Source organism: Rattus norvegicus, chromosome 7 (genome assembly GCF_021556685.1).
Source record: "Rattus norvegicus strain SHRSP/BbbUtx chromosome 7, alternate assembly SHRSP_T2T, whole genome shotgun sequence".
NCBI classification, from domain to species: Eukaryota; Metazoa; Chordata; class Mammalia; order Rodentia; family Muridae; genus Rattus; species Rattus norvegicus.
In genome coordinates, this window is record NC_141540.1 from 140,539,419 (window position 1) to 140,559,630 (window position 20,212).

Consider the following 20,212-nt stretch of genomic DNA (forward strand, 5'->3'; position numbering starts at 1 on the left):
AACTGGGCCAGCATAACCAAGCCCTGCGTCACCTAGGCAAACAGGCAAGGCCATGTTGAAGAATAATGTTCTCAAGACTAGACGTTAGCTCTCGGATAAACCAGGGCTCAGATTCCTCAGTGACAAAGAATCCATAGCCAGGTCTGTCTTATGAGTCATTGTTTTATACACATAGGGTCAGTTTCAGTGCATAGTCCAGGCCAGCCTGGAATTTAACATCCTACTGCCCCATCCTCAACATGCACCACCATCCCTGGGTTTAGTACCATTTTCTTTTTCATTTGAGTTTTCGTGCGTGCGTGCGTGTGCGTGCGTGTGTGCTTGGCGGGGGTGGTTTGAAACACAGTGTAGGCATTCAAAGGACAGCTTGCAAGAGCTGGTCCCTTTCATGTGGGCTCAAACAGCTTGTCAAGTGCCGTATCTGCTGGGCCACTTCACTGGTAGGGTTGGCAAATTTCATGTCAACCAGACACACATTAGAGTTATCAGAGGAGGGAAACTCAAGAAAATGTCTCTATAAGACTGGGCTGTAGGCTGGGGATTTAGCTCAGTGGTAGAGCGCTTACCTAGGAAGCGCAAGGCCCTGGGTTCGGTCCCCAGCTCCGAAAAAAAGAACCAAAAAAAAAAAAAAAAAAAAAGACTGGGCTGTAGACAGGCCTGTAGAACATTTTCTTAATTAGTGATGTACCTGGGGGTGGCGGGAGGGGGGCAACCCATTGTGCAGGTGAGGTCACCCCTGGGCAGGTGGTCCTGGGTTCTGTAAGGAAGCAGGCTGAGCAGGCCATGGGAGCAAGGCAGTAAGCAAAGCCCCTCATGGCCTCTGCATCAGCTCCTGCCTCCAGGTTCCTGTCCAGCCTGAGTCCTGCCCTGATTGCTTTAGTGATGGACACTGATGTGGAAGCGGAAGCTGAATAAATCCCTTCCTCCCCAACTTGCTTTAGTCAAAGTGTTTATCACAGCAGCAGGGACCTAACTAGGACACTGGTCTTCTTTTCCTGCCTCTTTCTTTTCTTTTCTTTTTTTTTTTTTCTTTTCTTTTTTTCGGAGGGAACCCAGGGCCTTGCACTTGCTAGGCAAGCGCTCTACCACTGAGCTAAATCCCCAACCCCTTCCCGCCTCTTTCTGGAGAGCTCTGGAATGGAATCCAGAGTCTCACAGATTAGGAAAGTACTCTACCCCAGAGCCAGGGCGGGGCCCTAGCTAACACACCCTCTATCCTTTAAAAAAATCATTTTTATTATTTTAATGCATGTCTGTGTGTGGTGTGCTTATGTAGCTGCAGATACCCAAGGAGACCAGAGGCATTGCCTCTCCTTGGAAACAGAGTTAGGACAGTTAAAGTCTGCTTAGTGTGGATGCTGAGAATCAAACTCAGGTCCTCTGCAGGAGTGTTCTGTGCTCTTATGCATGCATCTCTCTAGCTGTCCCCTCCCCGCTTTAAATCTACTTTTGATCCAGAGTCACAAGCCAAACCTTGACCTCTGGTACACAGGGAGCAAACCCATGGTACTGGCTACCTGGCCGGGCTCAGATCTTTCTGCTCCCTTTAAACGTTTCTTCTTGTTTGCTCCCTGCCCTCCTAATCTGCCCTTTTTAAATGCTGGATTCCTCTGCTTTCTCTTTTTGTTTCAGACACTCGTGCTCTGTTTCCTTCATCCTTTTTGTGAACTGACGGGTTCATCCACACACCAATTATGGACACAGAAGGGAAATCCTCACAGCACATGTGTGCATGGCGCAGGAGCAGCATGGACCGCCCTAAATCCAGTCTCTCTTTCAGCTTCTCTGAAGCTGAGATTTTTTTTTTTTTTTTTTGGTTCTTTTTTTTTCCGGAGCTGGGGACCGAACCCAGGGCCTTGCGCTTCCTAGGCAGGCGCTCTACCACTGAGCCAAATCCCCAACCCCCATGCCCAGCTTTTTATACAGATGCTGGGAGAGCCAAGTCCAGGTCTCCGTGATTACGCGCAGCAAGCGCTTCTAGTCTCCTGGGCTATCACAGCAGCTCTGCCCCCTTTTGTGTTGTTCTGTGTATGAGTGCTTTGCGTGCGTGTACATATATGTGTACCACATGCATTCCTGGTATCCCAGGAGGCCAGAAGAGAATGGTAGATCTCCTGGAACTGGAGTTACAGATGGTTGTGAGCCACCATGTGGGTGCCAAGAATTGACGGCGTGGTCCGGGTCCCAGCCGCGTGCTGCAGGTCGTCGGAAAGACCCATAGGTGTTCTGACCAGTGAGCCATCTCTCCTACCCATGAAAGCGACTCTTTTTTTTTTTGGTTCTTTTTTTCGGAGCTGGGGACCGAACCCAGGGCCTTGCGCTTCCTAGGCAAGCGCTCTGCCACTGAGCCAAATCCCCAACCCATGAAAGCGACTCTTAAGCACACCCTACTGGCATTCCGTCCAGGAAAGCACAAACAGGTAATGCTGAACAGAACAATGAAAACTGCAACACGCCATGGGGCTGGAGAGATGGCTCAGTGGTTAGGATTGCTGGCTGCTCTTCCAGAGGTCCTGAGTTCAAATCCCAGCAACCACATGGTGGCTCACAACCATCTGTAATGGGATCTGATGCCCTCTTCTGGTGTGTCTGAAGACAGCTACAGTGTACTCACATATATAAAATAAATAAATAAAAATCTTTTAAAAAAAGATACTTTTCCAGGACACATACCAGTAACTTCAAAAAAAATACTAAAAGTAAAAAATTGCAACTCACAATACTGAAAACAAGAGCCTAGGACTCAAGAGAGCCATCGTACCTTCGCTGTTTTGGAAGGAGAACTTTCCGGAAGACTGGAGGTCCTGGCGTCGGGACTCAGCGGCTTAGTGTATATGGGCTGCTGGGCCTCACTCCTCCCCTGGGAGTTACCTGGTGAAGTTACACAAGACAGGCATTTTAGAGTAGCTCATGCAAACCTCAGGAAGGGATCTTTGAAAAAGCGAAACATGGGTACTTTCCACCAGGGACTGGTCGGTCCTTTTAGCATCAGGAAAAACCCTGCGTTTCTGTTGAAGAAGGTTCTCAACTGAAAGTGCCTGGGCTCCCCCAGGAGTCAGGCTGTCACTAAGACTTTCTCAACCTGCAGCACGAGGCTGGGACCTGGACCACACCGTGCATCATTCTGCTCTGGAGCCTTTGCCATTTCTGAAGGCCGTGTATAGACTCTGACAGGTTCCTGGTACTTTGTAATCCCAGTAACTTCCAGGGTGCTTTGGCCGAAGCTGGGAAAGCGTGGGATAGGTGTTGAGTCGCCAGCCATTCCTTGGAAACATTTTTGACACAGGGGGTGTAGCCTGTGCAGCCCTGGCTGGCCCGGAACTGAGATAATTATCAAGAAAACCTTAATGTGACAGTATCATTCTCTTATCAAGAATTAAAAAAAAAAGGTAAGCTAGCCACAGTGGTGCACATCTTCAATCCCAGCACTGGGGAGGCAGAGGCAGGTGGATCTCTGTGAGTTCGAGGCCAGCCTCATCTACAGAGTGAGTTCCAGGACAGCCAGGGCTGCAGAGAGAGACTCTGAATATTAGAGTCAGAAGTGGTCCAGCATCGTAAGTGTGTGACGCACATCTCACGTCTGTAACCGCCCCATGCAGGAGTCGGAGGCAGGAGGGATCAGCTTCCTCTACACGATGAACTCCAGGCCCACAGTGTATAGTGAGACTGTGTCCAAAATCAGAGATGGTAAGAGTCAAGTCAACACCAAATCTTTTATCTTTGAGAAAACAGGCTTAGAATACTCCAGAACAGGATAAAATTATATGAAAATTTAGCACGTGAGCAGGACAATCCCTAGGCCTTCAAAATGTTCTTCAAAAATTAACCACTCTTGGGGCTGGGGATTTAGCTCAGTGGTAGAGCGCTTACCTAGGAAGCGCAAGGCCCTGGGTTCGGTCCCCAGCTCCGAAAAAAAGAACCAAAAAAAAAAAAAATTAATCACTCTCTCCTGAACGTCCTCTATTCAGAGCAAAATGTCAAGATTGGTTTATGTGGCTTCAGACCTGGAAGAGTTTAGTACGGACATAGGATAAGTTCGATGAGAGAATGTTGTTAGACGTATTCTTTCAGTTAGGGCCAGAGCGATGGCCCAGTGGTTAAGAGCACTGGTGACTCCTCCAGTCCCTAGGGATCTGATGCCATCTTCTGGCCTTGAGAGACACTAGAGACAACTACAGGCAAACACCCACACACGGTAGGTGAAAAATCTCAAAAACTGAAATATTCTCTTTATCCTATGTTAACCACATTTAATTTTTTTTTCTTTTTGGCCTTTTCAAGATGAGGTTTCCCTGGCTGTCTGGGAACTCACTCTGTAGATCAGGTTGGTCTTGAACTCACAGAGATCTGTCCACCTCTGCCTCCCGAGTGTGTGTGTGTGTGTGTGTGTGTGTGTGGGGGGGGGGTTAATGGTGCGTGCCGCCACTGCTGGCTAACGGTGTTTAACTTAACTTCTCCCCGAGCTATGACATGTGTGAAGGGGATCCAGCACCAGCCCTCAACGCCCAGGCCCTGGTGAGATTGGTTGCTGGGTTTGGTATATTCCTTCCTCCACAGACAATAAGAGGAGGGGAACCCCCACCACGGAGCTCAGAGCAAATACTTACAGGTGTCATCTTCTGCAGGGACAGGGTGGGCCACCAGGCTATTCTCAGTTGCAGAAACCTGCAGGAATAAAAAAGATTAAGAAGGATTAAGAAGCACATTAAAAATACAAGAGCAAAGGGTGCCAGTGCCATAAAATCCTGCTGACTCCAGTTAGTCACTGGCAGCCTGAGGGGGAATAACGGCCCCAGAACAGCTGAGCATTTAAACGAGAGGCAGCAAACGTCTTTTATGAGGATATTAGCGTGCCTCTCAATTACAGAGGAACGCTAGAACAGACAGCACTCAGCTGCCAAGCCAGTATCATCTCCCTCATAAAGAACTCTCAAGCCATATCTTAGGAAGAAAAACCCCTGGAGTCGAGGAGAACAAACCCCTCATATGGCGCCGAGTATGCTCCGTGACGAGGAAAAGTAATGTATTAAACCCGGGAGTTACTCTTACTCTCATTTTCCTGTTCAAGTGTTTTTTTGTTTTTTGTTTTTGTTTTTTTTTTGTTTGTTTGTTTTGTGAAAAGGTTGTGCAATGGGGGGTGGAGGCAGGAGGATCAGGAGTTGAAGATAGTCCCCTGCTACACTGTGAGTTGAATGTTAGCCTTGGCTACGGTATAAGCTGTCTCAGAGGGGGTGGGGGGAAGCAGGAAAAAGAAAAGAAAAGTAAAGAGAAAAGCCAGGAGTCGAGAGTGGGCTCATTTGAAAGACCCAGATTTAATTCCCAGCACCTACATGGTGTCTCACAATCATCAACACAATACTCTAGTCTCAGGGGATCGGCCACCTTTTATGACCGCTTCAGGCATCAGGAACAAACACAGTGCATAGACATACATACAGGAAACATTTAGACACATAAAATAGTAATATATAGAAATCTAAGGGAAAACAAACCAAAACACTGCCATACCCTGGAGGGGGGACACAGGGAGGGAGCAATGGGAATACAGAGGAGGGGGTGGGGGAGGAACAACAAAAACCAAAAAAATATTTTCAGTTTTTTTAACAAGAAGCAGATCTTATGTCTAGGTATATATCTCTTTCCTCAGAAGCCATCAACTTTAAATAAACGAACTCTCTCCCTCCTTTTTATAGGCGGTCTACCTTCTGTGTCTAAGATCTCGATGCTGGATTGAATAGGTGATACCCAGTGTATGTATCAAGGTGTTTAATGAGCTGAATACATTCACAATGGAGACGATGTGGTTGGCCGACCACACTCGAATGCCAGCATTTTCCCCCCTAGTCTCCTTTCACTACAGGAATCCTACCTTGGCAGAGGATGAACTAGGATAATCACAGTTGACATTTACCGAGTGTTTACTCTGTGCCAAGTATCGGACTGATGGCCTCACACACGGCATTTCATTCAGTGACTTGAAATACATTTTTCTGAAAGTTGTGCTTGGTTAGAAAAAGGCCTTCGCTGCTGGCAGGTTGGCACATGCCTGTAACCTCAGCCCTTGAGAAATCACAGAGGTAGGAGGGGCCAGAAATCCAGGGTCATGCTTGCTAACACGGCCTGTACTACATGAGACCCTATGACCCAAAACCAAAGCCAAACAAGACTCTTAGCTCTAGAGAATTTGTAGGAGCATCCATCCTGGGATATTGTCCCCTCCCCTTTAATCTGGTCCCTTTGAACCTGTTGGGTACACTTAAGGTTGACATCACTGCCCATCGGCAGACAGAACACACTGACTCAGAAACTCCCAGGTAGGCGCACCAGAGACCATGCTCAGACATCTCACTAAAGGAAGAACAGCAGCTTGACAAAGCGTGGTATTTCAAGAAAGATTCCTTGGGGCTGGAGAGATGGCTCAGCAGTTAAGATCACTGGCCACTCCTGCAGAGAACCTGGGCTCCATTCCCAGCAACCACTCGGCGGCTCACAACCGCCAGTAACTCCGGTTCTGGAGGATCCAATGAGGTTCTCAATTCTCAAAGGATAAATACACCCCACTCCTACCCCGCCCTGTGTGTGCATTGCTTTTTTAAAGAACATTTCCTGCAGCACTAATGTCCTTTTGCAGCAGGCTGAAGTTCAAACAGAGCTTAGGCACTGGGTAACAAAAGGTGGCGAGGTGAGGCTCTGAGGTCCTACAGACTCGGACACAGCCCAATGCTCACAAACTCACAGGATGTGCAGGAAGAGGATCTACTCCCTGCCCCCTTCCTCCCCACCCGATCTCCGAGTTATGATTCACTGCAACCCGTGCTCCTTTATGCTGTAATTAAAATGTTCTGATCTTTCGGTTCAGCCCAGAGTTCTAATTTCAAATTAAATCAGCATGGGGACAATCAGGAATTAGGCACGAAAACAGAATTAAAGCCACAGGAGCATGATCTTCCAGATAAGTATTTCTTCAGATACGCTCCTGAGGTAACAATGGGGGTGGGGGTGGGGGGGCACATATTTCAATGCTGTGATTTTTTTTTTTTAATTTACAGACTATAAGGAAAATTCCAAACGTATCTGCTTGTTATATTTGAGAAACGGCTTTCACTGAGTAGTACGGGGAACTCCTTTAGTCCACTCAAGTGGGCAGGGGCAGACAAGCCTCTATGTTTCAGGCCAGCCTAGTCTACCTGGCAATTCCAAGCCAGCCAGGACTACAGGGAGAGACACTGTCTCAAAAAATTTTAAGGGGTTGGGGATTTAGTTCAGTGGTAGAGCGCTTGCCTAGCAAGCGCAAGGCCCTGGGTTCGGTCCCCAGCTCCGAAAAAAAAATTTTTAAAAAAGAAAGAAAGGAAGAAAAAGAGCCCACTTACGAAGTTCGTTATTTGTTTTAAAGGTCTGCTTTTAGAGGCAGGGGGAGGGGGGAGGGAGAGGGGGTGCCCCACGGGGGAAATCGGGAAAGGGGATAACATTTGAAATGTAAGTAAAGAAAATACCCAATTAAAATAAATAAACAAATAAGGAAAAAATGAAGATCTGCTTTTGTTTCTACGTGAGCGCTCTGCCTGAGTGTACGCATGTGCACTGTGTACGTTCGGTGCTGGGTATGACGTCTATTTGAGTATGAGTCTAAGCCGGTTACCTGCTGCAACTAAACCGTCTAATTGTGATTGGCTGAACTCTCTCTGTGGCCTCCCACTGATGTCTGACCACCTGGCCAAATCAATCAAACAGCAACTCCTAAGAGGGCAGTCCCAGGCCTCTGCACTCCACTGTGCCTGTGTGTCTATTCTTTTTTTTTTTTTTTTTTTTTATTCTAATGCCACTTCTCCACGCCCTTGGCCCATCCCTGCACATTCCTCAGGGTTTGGCTCAGACGTCATCTTCCTGAAGAAGTCATCTTAGCTAGCTCTGAATTCCACGGCCCCACCATCTCTCAGGAAACCTACCCTAGTGATTCTTGACAGTTAAGATGCTAGAAGGTTAGCTTGTTAGTGCTCTTGCGCATGAAGGACTTGAGGCTTGGGGAGAAGGGGGAGAGGGAGAGGGAGAGGGAGAGGGAGAGGGAGAGGGAGAGGGAGAGAGAGAGAGAGAGAGAGAAGAGAAGAGGGGAGGGACAACCTGAAGGAGAATAAACGTTTGTGTGCTGCTTCTCTTTGTCTTAAATGGGTCTTGCTGGCCTCGGACTTTCCATGCACACCATGCTGGCATTAAACTCATGCCCCTCTGGCCTTCACTTCTTTCATTGGTTCTGGGGTTACCGGTATCTGTGACTATGCCTGGCTCAGCCTTTAGGTCAGCCCTCCCATTATGTTAATTAATTGATTATTACACGTGTGGAAGTCCGAGGACTTCTCGCAGGAGTCGGCTCTCTCCTTCCACCATGTCAGTCCTGGAGACTGGACCCAGGCCCTCAGCTTTGCCTGCACAAGCCTTTCTCTGGGAGGCCATCTCACTGCCCCAGCCTTTAGTTTCTAAGTGTCGAATCTCTTATGCGTAACAAACCGCCCTGAATGAGGGCTGGAGACATAACCCAGTGGCAGAACACTTGCCTAAGTGTGCGGGGCCTTAGGTTAATCACTGCTGTAGCAAAGCCAAGACCAAACAAATAAGAGTGGTGTCAAAGGCTGGACAGATGGCTCAGCGGTTAAGAACACTGACTGGGGGCTGGAGAGATGGCTCAGTGGTTAAGAGCACTCACTGACTGCTCTTCCAGAGGTCCTGAGTTCAATTCCCAGCAACCACATGGTGGCTCACAACCATCTGTAATGGGATCTGATGCCCTCCTCTGGTGTGTCTGAAGACAGCAATACTGTACTCACACATAAAAAAAAAAAAAAAAAAAAAAAAAAGAACACTGACTGGGCTGCTCTTGCAGAGGTCCTGAGTTCAAATCCCAGCCACCACGGAGGGGTGTGTCTTACATCCATCTATAATGGGATTTGATGCCCTCTTCTGGCACTCAAGTGTACATGCAGGTAGAGCACTAAAAAAAAAAGAGCCGTGTGAAAAGCTTGTACTCTCAGTGATTCAAGAGGCTGAGGCAGGAGGATGACTGGAATGTCCGGATTCAAGATGAGCCTGAGCGACAGAGACCTTCATCTCAAAACTATACACGAGTGCTTTAAAGACAACATCTCAGGGCTGGAGATGGCTCAGAGGTTTAAGGCATTTGCTTTTCCTGCAGAGGACCTGGGTTCAATCCCCAGCACCCACCCACATGGTGGCTCACAACCATCTGAAACTCCTCCTCCGACTCTGAGGGCACTGGTCACTCACACGGTGCACATACATTCCTTCAGGCAAAACACTGTACACATACAGAAAAGTAACTTTTTTTTTATAAAGATTTATTCATTTATTATTATATATAAGTACACTGTAGCTGTCTTCACACACACCAGAAGCGGGCATCGGATCTCTTTACAGATGGTTGTGAGCCACCATGTGGTTGCTGGGAATTGAACTCATGACCTCTGGAAGAGCAGTCGGGTGCTCTTAACCGCTGAGCCATCTCTCCAGCCCGAAAAGTAACTTTTAATAGAGTCTTTAAAAATAAAAATTACGGGGGTTGGGGATTTAGCTCAGTGGTAGAGCGCTTGCCTAGGAAGCGCAAGGCCCTGGGTTCGGTCCCCAGCTCCGAAAAAAAAGAACCAAAAAAAAAAATAAAATAAAAAATAAAATAAAAATTACGGGGGTTGGGGATTTAGCTCAGTGGTAGAGCGCTTGCCTAGCAAGTGCAAGGCCCTGGGTTCGGTCCCCAGCTCCGGAAAAAAAATAAATAAATAAAATAAAAATTACATTTCTGCTCAGGTTTTTATAAACGGCTTTAGCTTCTCACCTTCTGAGCATTTGCTGAACAAAACAGTTTTCCAACGACGGCTCATTACTTGGTCAGCTGTGAATCGCGAAGCTTCCTAACTGAAATTTATGTGGACCTGCAGAACTGACAATCTGCCCTGGCAGCTGCCACCAAATTCCCAGACACTGCAGCCTGGAGTCAGACTCCTTTCTAATTTTAAGCACCTAATGTAGAACACATGCTTCCCCGGCAACTGGACGCCGGCGTTCTGACCTACCTTGCTCCCTTCCTGATGGATGCTGCAGGCCTCGGGGCCGGGGGGCACGTTCTCCTTCTGCTCCCATTTGTGAGTTTTGCTTTCACTGGGTTTCAGCTCACTCTACAAAATAAAAAATAACACGTGAACTCGAGAACACCTAGCATCCTGTCCTCTTCACGGCCTTCTTTCGAATGAACATGGCACGTCTATTCTCTCTCCTAGAACTCAGGTCAAATCAACCCCATGACACAAGCAAACCCACAGACCAGTGAGAGGGCCAAAGCAGCTGTGTGGACGTGTACCTCCGAGCTAAAGATCTGTGTGCCTGTCTCAAACCGGATGCTCGTACCAGATACTCGTCGGAATACAGACACACCGAGGTGGACACCCCCAGCCCGCCCCCCGGCACACTGCATTCTTGTGATTCCCTCCCCCAACAGCACGGCTCGTGAAAGTGCAAAGCTTGTGAGTTTTATCCAGAAAAGCCCATTCTGGAGTGGGGACAGGGGATGCCAAGTGCCAAGAATTAAGGAAATATACTGACCACAGATATAAAGGCTCGGCCTGGAAAGAAAGACAGGGATGATGATGGGTACGTGTAAAAACCGAAATTACATCAGTGATGCCATAAACAATCTTTTTCCTCAGAGCTTTCGAAAACAAGTTTTTCCACAGAAAATTCATAAAAGCGTACCTTAACCTGTGTTTCATGACAAAGCCTCAACATTAAAACAAAAACAAACAAACAAACAAAAAAACCTATGCATTTGTACCACCATGAGGACTCTGGGAGTAGAATGTTAACGAATCTACTAGTTGGAAATAAAACCAGCCAAAGGGGGATATGAAGATGGACTTTCCCTAGCTTAGCTTTACTGTGCTTTCTTTCCTATGGCCCCCATGCCTCCTTTCTTTCTTTCTGACAGGCTCTCACGCAGTCCATGCTGGCCTCAGACTTATTAGATAGCCAAGGATAACCCTGAATTTTTGATCCCCCTGCCTATACCTCTCAGGTACCCGAGTGTTGCCACATTCAGTTCAAGGTGGCCCTGGTGGTTAAACCCAAGACTGTGTCCTAGAGGCCACTCCACGGACTGGGCTACATTTCCAGCCCCTCTCCCTGAGTTGTAAGCCTTTAGGCTCAGGAGGGAACAAACCACTGCAAAGCCACAGAGCTAACAAAGGTGGGGGGAGGGGGTGAGTTTGCTAAGGTCAGCTACTCCAGAGTGGGCAGCCTCTGCTCTGGAAGAGCGCCTACCAGGAGGAGAGGGCCACCGAACTGCCCTAACTTACTATCTGTCTCGGAGCCCTCCTCTAAGCAGCTGCTGAGGACAGTTGTGTCCTGTGAGGAATTTGAGACATTCTTGGAGGATGAGATAAAACGTACTTTTCACAAGAATTTCCAAAGACTTCTCGACTCTTGAAATCTCCAGGGCAGACGAAACTCTACCGGGAGTACTGAGTTAGAGATAAGATCTCTGCAGCCTGGCTGACCCGCAACTGACTTCAAATGTTCATCCATCCCATGTTGCTACACCCTTGAGGTTTTGTTCTGTTTCTAAGGGGGAGCTAAGGATGTACAGCCCAGCCGGTAGAGAGCTTGCCTGGCATATATAAAGCCCCGGGTTCTATCCTCAGCACCAAATAAACCAGACATGGTGGCACAAGCTCTTGGGAGCTAGGCGCAGGAGGATCAGGAGTTCAAATACCAGTCTTGGCGACACAGGCAGTTTGAGGTCAGCCTGGGATACAGCAGACCATTTCAAAATGAAGAACAAAAACCCGGCTGTCGGGAGGGTGCTTTGCCACCGTCATGTCCGATGCTCCTTCCAGCGTGCAAAACACACACAAAGGAACAAGGTCACTGAACAGGTTCTCCCACCCGAGGAGTCACCTGGCTTTTTTTGTTTGCAGTAGAAAGTTCCAGACAGACAGACAGACAGACACCTCGAGGAACAGGCAGGAAGCAGAGCTCTGCACCTCACCCCTCTGCATCTCCTGATCTAGGTTCTGAGGGAAGCCTAACTCCGCTCACTTTCCACACTCAGGAAGCTGTGGGGTTTCACGTTATCGATTCATACGCACCGTCTCTTGTTAAAACTACGTGGGAAGCTGGAGGGAGGGATGAGCTCAGTGGTCGAGCTCTCATCGAGAATGGGTAAAGCTGTGATTCTGATCAGTACAGAAAGAAAAAAGACTGAGAATTGGTTGGTCGGTACTACTGTGTGTGTGTGTGTGTGTGTGTGTGTGTGTGTGTGTGTGTGTGTTTGTACGTGTGTGTGTTCTAACTCTGAAATACACATTGTGAACTTGAATCCGCACTGTTTCCATCTGTCCAGGAACAAACAAAACTCAGCATTATTCCTCCAACTTCATTAAGACCTTTGGCCACTAACAGATCTTGTACTCTGAAATCACAGAAGGAACAGACATGGGTATCCTTTAAAGACAAGGAGCTGGGCTGTTTAAAGGTGTCGCACTGCAGCATGCCTGAGGTCCTGGGTTCAGTCTCTGGCGCTAGAGCAAACAAATGAGTGGATCCCAAGAAGACAGAGGAGCACGTGATGACACGCTGTGCTTCAGTCACCTCAGTACTCGGGAGGGAGGCCAAGGCGAGAAGAGCTCTGTGAGTTTAAGGCTAGACTGGCAGTGGTTTGCGCCTTTAAGCCCAGCACTCTGGAGGCAGAGACAGGCGGATCTCTTCAGTTCCAGGTCAGCCTGGTCTACAGAGTGCGATCCAAGACGGCAGGGCTACACTGTGAGACCCTGTCTCAAAAACAAGAAGAAAGAATGGCAGGTTTCGGGGCCGGGGTGTGACTGAGTGGAAGAGTGTTTACACATATGTGCTTTGATTCTTGGCATTACGGGGTTGGGAGTGGGAGAGGTGGAATACCAAATTCTTCATTCATCAAGCACGTCATTCCCAATCCCCTCTTCCTACGATGTCATCGTAGGAGTTAGAGATTGAACAGACTATACATAGAGCTCCCTTACGCTGGGAATTAAATCCTGAGCCTTGGGCATGCTAGGCAAATGCTGTACCATGGACCACATTCCCGGCTCTCACGGAATCTTTAAATGAAATGTCCAGGATGAGCAGCTCCATAAAGGCAGGACGCAGTTTTGTGGGTCAGTGGCTGACTACAAATAAGGATTTTCTCTGGGAGGTGACAGGTTTTGGACTTAAAATAGCAGTGGTAGTTGTACAACCTTGTGAATACACTTAAAAAAAAATCACCTAAGTGTGTTGTGTTCTTGGTCTGTTTTCCCTGTGGAGCCAGGGCCTCTAGCAAGCTATGCAAATGCTTTACCATTGAGACGCATCCTCAATTAAGTGGCAGTTTTATGTTACATGAACAATAGTTCAATGAAAAACTTAAAAATAACTCCACATGGGGTTGGGGATTTAGCTCAGTGGTAGAGCGCTTGCCTAGCAAACGCAAGGCCCTGGGTTCGGTCCCCAGCTCCGAAAAAAAAAAAACAAAAAACTCCACATTTATGTTCAATGAACTTATTGTTTTTCATATTTCCCATGATGCTCTTGCAAAAGGAAGTGAGTTGAAGATATAACCCAATGTAGCATGCTTGCCTTGCCTATGCAAAGGCCTGACTTTAACCCTAAGTACCCACCACAAAACCAAAAGGAAGCTCTCATAATGGATGTTCCTATTAAAGCTAATGAAATAGCGCTTCTTCCTCAGCAACATCGAAAAAGATCGGCAGACGAGCCAGGAAAGGTCTCGATATCACAGCGGGCGACATCACAGAAAATGAGCGTGGTTCGAATGCACATGAGCTGGAGGGGCAAAATCAAGACCAGAAAAATGGACGACTACAGGAGGGCGGGGCTTATGAAAAGGGTGTCGGGGTCAGAGGTCAGGGCCCCGGAAGTATTTCCGGAGGCAGTGTTCTGTGGGCTATGAGTAAGAATGGTGCAGGGCACGTACTGCGTAGCTGGCTGGGCTGCTCTGCTTGGACACGGCAGCCTGGTACTTGGCCATGCGGTCCTTTATGGAGGTCTCAGAGAGGCGTGGCAGCTCCAGATTCCGCTTACTCTCATTTTTCTCCGAGTTGAAGGCAGAGGAAGACAAATGACCTGGAAGTGTGGAATAGCATGCTTTGTTAGAGGATAAACGGGATTCTAAGTCCCGGGTGACAACAGTCTAATGCATAGCTTTTTTCCATTAGAAGTACATAAGGTGTCGTAGCTCTGGTCTGTAATCCCAGCACTGGGGAAACTGAGGTAGGAGTGCCACATGTTCAAGGTCAACCTAGGCTACAGAGTGAGACCCCGTTTGAAAATGAAACAAACCAAAACCCATAACCAAAAACACCCAAAAGAAAACTAGAAATATAATTGTCTTTCATAAGATAACTTTAACTCACTTTCCTAACACTGAAAGGTACATAAAGATACATTTTGTACATACACACACACACACTTTAAAATTTATTTTCTTATTTTTTGGGGTTGCTGAGACAAACTCAGGGTTTTGTGTCCACTAAGCTACAGCCCCAGCTCAGGATAAGCAATCTTGGTCAGTCTGTAATCCCAGGACTGGAGAATTAGCAGTTCAAAGTCAACGTTGGCTGCATAGGAGGTTCTAGGTCAGCTTGGGCTAGAGATCTTGTTTCAAAAAAAAAAAAAAAAAAAAAAAAAGGACAAAAATAAAACTCAGGAGAGCTAATAGAAAACAGAACAGTTGGGACCATCTCGTAGCTACCACGCTCTAACACATCTCTCTAACCTGTGCCATTCTTCCTTCCTGAAGGCTCTACAAAGACCGAGTAGCTTCTTAGGACCTCATCCACTCACCTGCACCTATTTCCAAATCGTCCAGGGAACAGCTGTTTTCAGAGAGCCTCCTTCCGCCTGCATTTCGGCCCTGGGTCCAGGGACTCTGTCCAGAAGACAGGAAAATACGAATGTAAGGGCTCACAACTCTTTCATTAACAAAAGCCAGAAGATTAGGACTTTTAAAAAACGCCAAGCGGCACACACACTCACAGGCGCTCACAGAAAAACAAGTAACTCAAAACAGACAAAGCTCTATTGGGCCGCACAGCTGCGGGAGGAGAGCCCCTATCTCAGAGGACAATGACGTGTCCCTTAAGATCCAGCACCCGCTGCTCTCCCTCCCCACCTCGCTGCTCCCCGCTGTGGCTGCCTTCATCATGGCTCTTTTAACGATCTCATTATCTTCTTAATTGGCTCTTTTTCCACCTCCTAATCCAGTCTTTGAGAGGTTGCCATTATCCCAACTAATAAAAAGTAATTATTCCAAAATCTACATCTTACCCCTGAAGTCCCCTGTTCAAAATTCTTTCAGAATTTCCCATCAGCCCCTGAGTGCCATTGCAAGTGTTTAAGCACATTTGAGACAACCCTCGCTGGTCATCGCCTACCCAGCCTCCTCTCTGGGTAATCTCTGCCACATCTTTTATCCTTCAGGGAACCCAAACTTTTCTGAGGACCATGGCGTAGTAAATGAGGCTCCCTCCACCCATATCATGTTTGTCCTTCCACCTAGCAAATGCTCTTCTTCAAGACAGGTACCACTCCCTTCTACATACATTTAGCTACCCTTCCCCCAGTCTGAAGTATCCAGTCATGTTTTATTACAATGATTGGTAGACCCCTGTAACTCTCCCTCCACTGGCCTGCAAGCCCACGGAGGCTCCGAGCCCAGGCCTCTGCCCTCACATACTCCCAGGGTTTCTAGGCCGTAGCATAGTTTGTCTCTTCAGTGCCAGGGATTGAATCTGGGTCCTTGCACACACCAGGCAAGTGCTGCCCACTGAGCCATGCTGCAGACACTGGGCATAGATTTTTGAATAAAGCATTTTGGGATTCCAGAAATCCCAATGCTTTGTGTCTCGTATTTTGCACAGACTTTTAGTTATAGTTACAAATTAGCCCGAGTGTGGTGGCACACCTGTAATTAGTCCGTCAGAGGCAGGGGGATCAGGAATTCAAAGGCAGACTCTGCAAATATAGGAGGCTATATTTTTGTAGGTGATCCCACCTTACAAAAACCAAAACATATAAATAAAGTTGTAAATTATAATTTTAGGACTAGAAATATACTTGGGGGGGGGGGAGCCACTTAGTTTCATGGATTATTTCAAACATAGATGTGGAATATCACATTCTGTAATGATGGCCTTCAGCCAGATTCTGCCATTCAAATATCTGAGAAATACTGGAAGCCAGTGCGTCAGAGTTAAGAGACGCATCCCTGCCTCCCTTCCCCCCATCCTTCTTTCCTTCTTCCTACTTCCTTCCGGCTCGATGATCAAATTCAGAGCCCCGGTTATCCTTTCCTTGGTAAGTGCTCTGCAGCTGAACCTTCTGAATTCAGTACTTGAGAGACTTTTTTTTTTTTTTTTAAATCCAGCATAGTTAGCCAGGCAAGGGTGGTTAGCCAATCCTGGTGGACTGTGAAGTTGAGCTCCCACCAATGGCATGAGCTGCAGTCACCACCCTCAGGGAGAAAGGGTAGGAGCCCTTTGGGCCTGGTGTGCTGTTAGCTGGGGTGCACCCTTCTTACAAAAAGCTCCGCCTTGCTCAGAATCTCATGAGTCCTTTGTATGAATGGGTGTTCTATCATGTGTTTGTTTTGTGTTAATAAACACTGGTAAAAGCTAATAAACTTCTAAACACAATGGGCTAACTGACCTCATAAAACTTACTTGTTATCTCTAATTATCCTATAATAACATATTTCAAATAAAAACCAAAATCAAGCAGGCAGTGAGCAGTGAGTTATACCTGGAATCTCAGCACCCGGGAGACTGAAGCAGGAGGACTGTCATGAATTCCAGGTCAGAATGGCTATAAAGTAAGACCTCGTCTCATAAGCCAAAACAAATAAAAGCCCAACATTGCCATACCAACTACATCGATATGACTTATTTGCCTCAATAATTTTGGCTCTGGGAAAGAGGAAAACTGACAGCCAAGGAGAAATCAAGGACTGCCAGACACGCCCCATCCACATTATGAGTTTCTTACAGAGGCCAAATGATGAAGGCTTGGATCCAGCCTGATGCTGAGGGCGGGCGAAACCTTTGCAGGGTCTAAGTAAGAGAGCCAAAGTCAACTCTTCCTTTATAAGCGGACTATCGGCTCTTTGGAACAGTGATAAAAAATTAACGGTGATCACCCAGGTTCCAAAGGTTCAACTCCAAGTGTCAGTGTAGTGTAAAATAATTAGAAAAACCAGAAATTCGTATTCATAAATAGACCTCAAGTGAAAGAAAAAAGATTTTTTTCTCTATCCTTTCTCTTTTTCTCCCTCCTTCCCTTCCTCCCTCTTTTCCTTTATATTTAGGTGAGCAGAGGATGACATAAGTTCTCACTCTGTAGACCAGGCTGGGCCTGAACTTGTGAATCTGGGTTATAGATTCTTCTTGAAGACAAAATCAACAAAAACCTATTTGTTGTGTGTGTGAGCATGCATGGACACACATCCCACAGTGTGCATGTGGATGCTGGAGGGCAACTCTCAGGAGCTGCTTCTCCCACCACTTCCGGACCCAGGGGTCTGACCTTGGGTCATCCGCTGGCCAATCACGTGCTCTTACCTGCTGTGCCTGCCACCTTACCAGCCCTAAATACTTATTAAAAAAAAAAAAAAACCAAATACTTTCTTTTTATTTTTTTTTATTTATTTATTTTTTTTTGTTCTTTTTTTCGGAGCTGGGGACCGAACCCAGGGCTTTGCGCTTCCTAAGTAAGCGCTCTACCACTGAGCTAAATCCCCAGCCCCTTCTTTTTATTTTTTAAGCTTTATTTATTTATTTATTATCTATAAGTACACTATAGCTGCCTTCAGACACACCAGAGGAGGGCATCGGATCCCATTACAGATGGTTGTGAGCCACCACGTGGTTGCTGGGAATTGAACTCAGGACCTCTGGAAGAGCAGTCAGTGCTCTTAACCGCTGAGCCATCTCTCCAGCCCAAACAAGTATTTTCTAGTCTACATATCCTGACAATTACATGCGTGTACAGACTTTACTCTCATGTGACCAGGCTCTACTTGCTCTCTTTCTTCTTTCTGAGACAGGTCTAACTACATAGTCCCAACCGGCTTGGAACTCACTGTGAGGACCAGGGTGAATTTGAACTCACAGCAATCTTCCTGCCTCTGCCTCTGCCTATTGAATGCTGGGATTAAAGGCATGTACTATCTTGACTGGCTAGGTTCTACATTCCTTTTTTTTTTTTAAATCTATTTATTATGTATACAATGTTCTGTTCTGTGTGTATGCTTGCATGTCAGAAGAGGGCATCGGATCCCATTACAGATGGTTGTGAGCCACCATGTGGTTGCTGGAAATTGAACTCAGGACCTCTGGAAGAGCAGTCAGTGCTCTCAACCTCTGAGGCATCTCCCCAGCCCCTAGGTTCTACGTTCTTTTTTTTTTTTTTTTTTTTTTTTTTTGTTCTTTTTTTCCGGAGCTGGGGACCGAACCCAGGGCCTTGCGCTTCCTAGGCAAGTGCTCTAACCACTGAGCTAAATGCCCAACCCCTAGGTTCTACGTTCTTAACAGAGGAATTTACATTCTGCCAAAGATAAAATTCAAGTACCAACCCAAGACTATGTGTTACGAGTTGCAACCTGTAAAACTCAGCGTTGGTCCTCGTTTCACGCCCCTGCCTTGTGTGGAAAGAAGGGAACAGACCCTGTGGGTACAGGAGCACCATCTTTCCTTTCATGTGAAGAACACTTCCCACCTTTGCTGGCTTTTAACTCCAGTGCTTGGGATTTAAAGTGGGGTGTGTCAGAGCTGCACCCTGGCACTCTGCAGGAGAAGGCTGGAGGGGTCACCCCGGTTTACACAACCAGTCCTACGGCAGCCAGGGCAACACAGTGAGACCTAAAAGTATGGGTGTGGAAGCGTGGGCCTATAGTTTCAGCACTTCAGCCGTAGGAGTTGGGAGTTCAAAGGTCATCCTCAGCTTCATAGCAAGTCTGAGGGCAGCCTGGGTTAGTGAGACCCTGAGTAAAACAAAGCAGTGTTCAGGAGACTGCTCAGCTAATCAAGTGCTTGCATGACAAGCATGAAAACTTGACTGTGCTCCCTAGAATTCTTTTCTTTTAATCATATGCGGGGGCGGGGAGGGTATATACTTATAATCCCAGTTGGGGGGGGGGAGAGGTGACAGGTGGTTCCCTATAGTTCACTAGGCAGTCACTCAGGAGCCGGTGAGATGGCTCAGTAGATAAAGGTGCTGGCTATCAGGCCTAATGATGAGTTCGATCCCCAAGAGCAACAGTAGAGGGGAAGCCTGGCCCTTGCCATCTTTCCTGACTTCCACACAGAGGTATGGTTAGTGACCCTCCCCTTGTGATTTTTATGAAAACCATGAACTAAACAAACAAGAAAGAAACAAGGTAGACAGCTCTTGAAGAATGACATTGGAGGCTGTCTTCTGAGGCAGGAGGATCCAGCGAAGGCCAGACTCAGGGAGCAAGACCTTGTCTCACAACAAAACCAAAATCCAAACCAAACAAGGCCCGCAAAACATCAAACGCTAAAAAAGACCAAAACAGAACAGACCAGACCAGCAGTCACACAGGAGCCTTAGAAATACTTTTCGGTTGAGTCTGGTGAAGCAGGATTCGAATCGAAATCCCTGGGAAGCTAATGTGGAATTTCAAGGCTAGCCCAGGAAGGGAAGAATGCGCAGATGTCTGACCGTCCAGGAAACGGGGAACTGGCTGTGCGGATTGGTTCTGAGGAGGAATGTGGCTCTGACCAGCCAGCTACAACGGGCCCAGGCAAGGCTCTGGTTTTTACTTTCCGTGTTTCAGCTTCAGAGCAGAGGCGCTAACAACGCAAGACCCAGGCGCACCTCAGACGGCACGCACGTCAGATTGCATGTGGGTTCTGTCACAGTTTACAAGTGATGAAGTTCAGGAAGGGGCAGTATTTCTCAAGGAGGTCACGGGGGAGCGGGGGGAGGGGAGGCCCAAACAGAACAGCAACAACAAAAAGAGTGTGATAAGCAGGTGCACATGCACACACACGCACACGCACACAGAGGCACACAGAGACACACACACATGCACACACATACACACACATACACACACATGCACACACATACACACACATACACACACATACACACACATACACAC

The 20,212-nt window shown here is 47.2% G+C and overlaps 1 protein-coding gene across 2 annotated transcripts in view; it reads right to left on the reverse strand.

The window, feature by feature from the left end:
- Lima1 (LIM domain and actin binding 1) overlaps positions 1–20,212 on the reverse strand; it is a 100,125-nt gene that overhangs the window by 12,765 nt on the left and 67,148 nt on the right. Inside the window, exons 5-10 of one of the 2 annotated variants that reach the window (XR_015623955.1) lie at positions 14,875–14,959; positions 14,006–14,154; positions 10,077–10,178; positions 4,608–4,665; positions 2,568–2,871; positions 1,039–2,138 (exon numbers count right to left, since the gene is read on the reverse strand). Coding sequence is in view for 1 of the 2 variants with exons in the window: in NM_001191615.3 (NP_001178544.1) it covers positions 2,762–2,871; positions 4,608–4,665; positions 10,077–10,178; positions 14,006–14,154; positions 14,875–14,959 (504 nt within the window). In the remaining variant the exon portion in view is untranslated. 2 annotated transcript variants of the gene reach the window in all.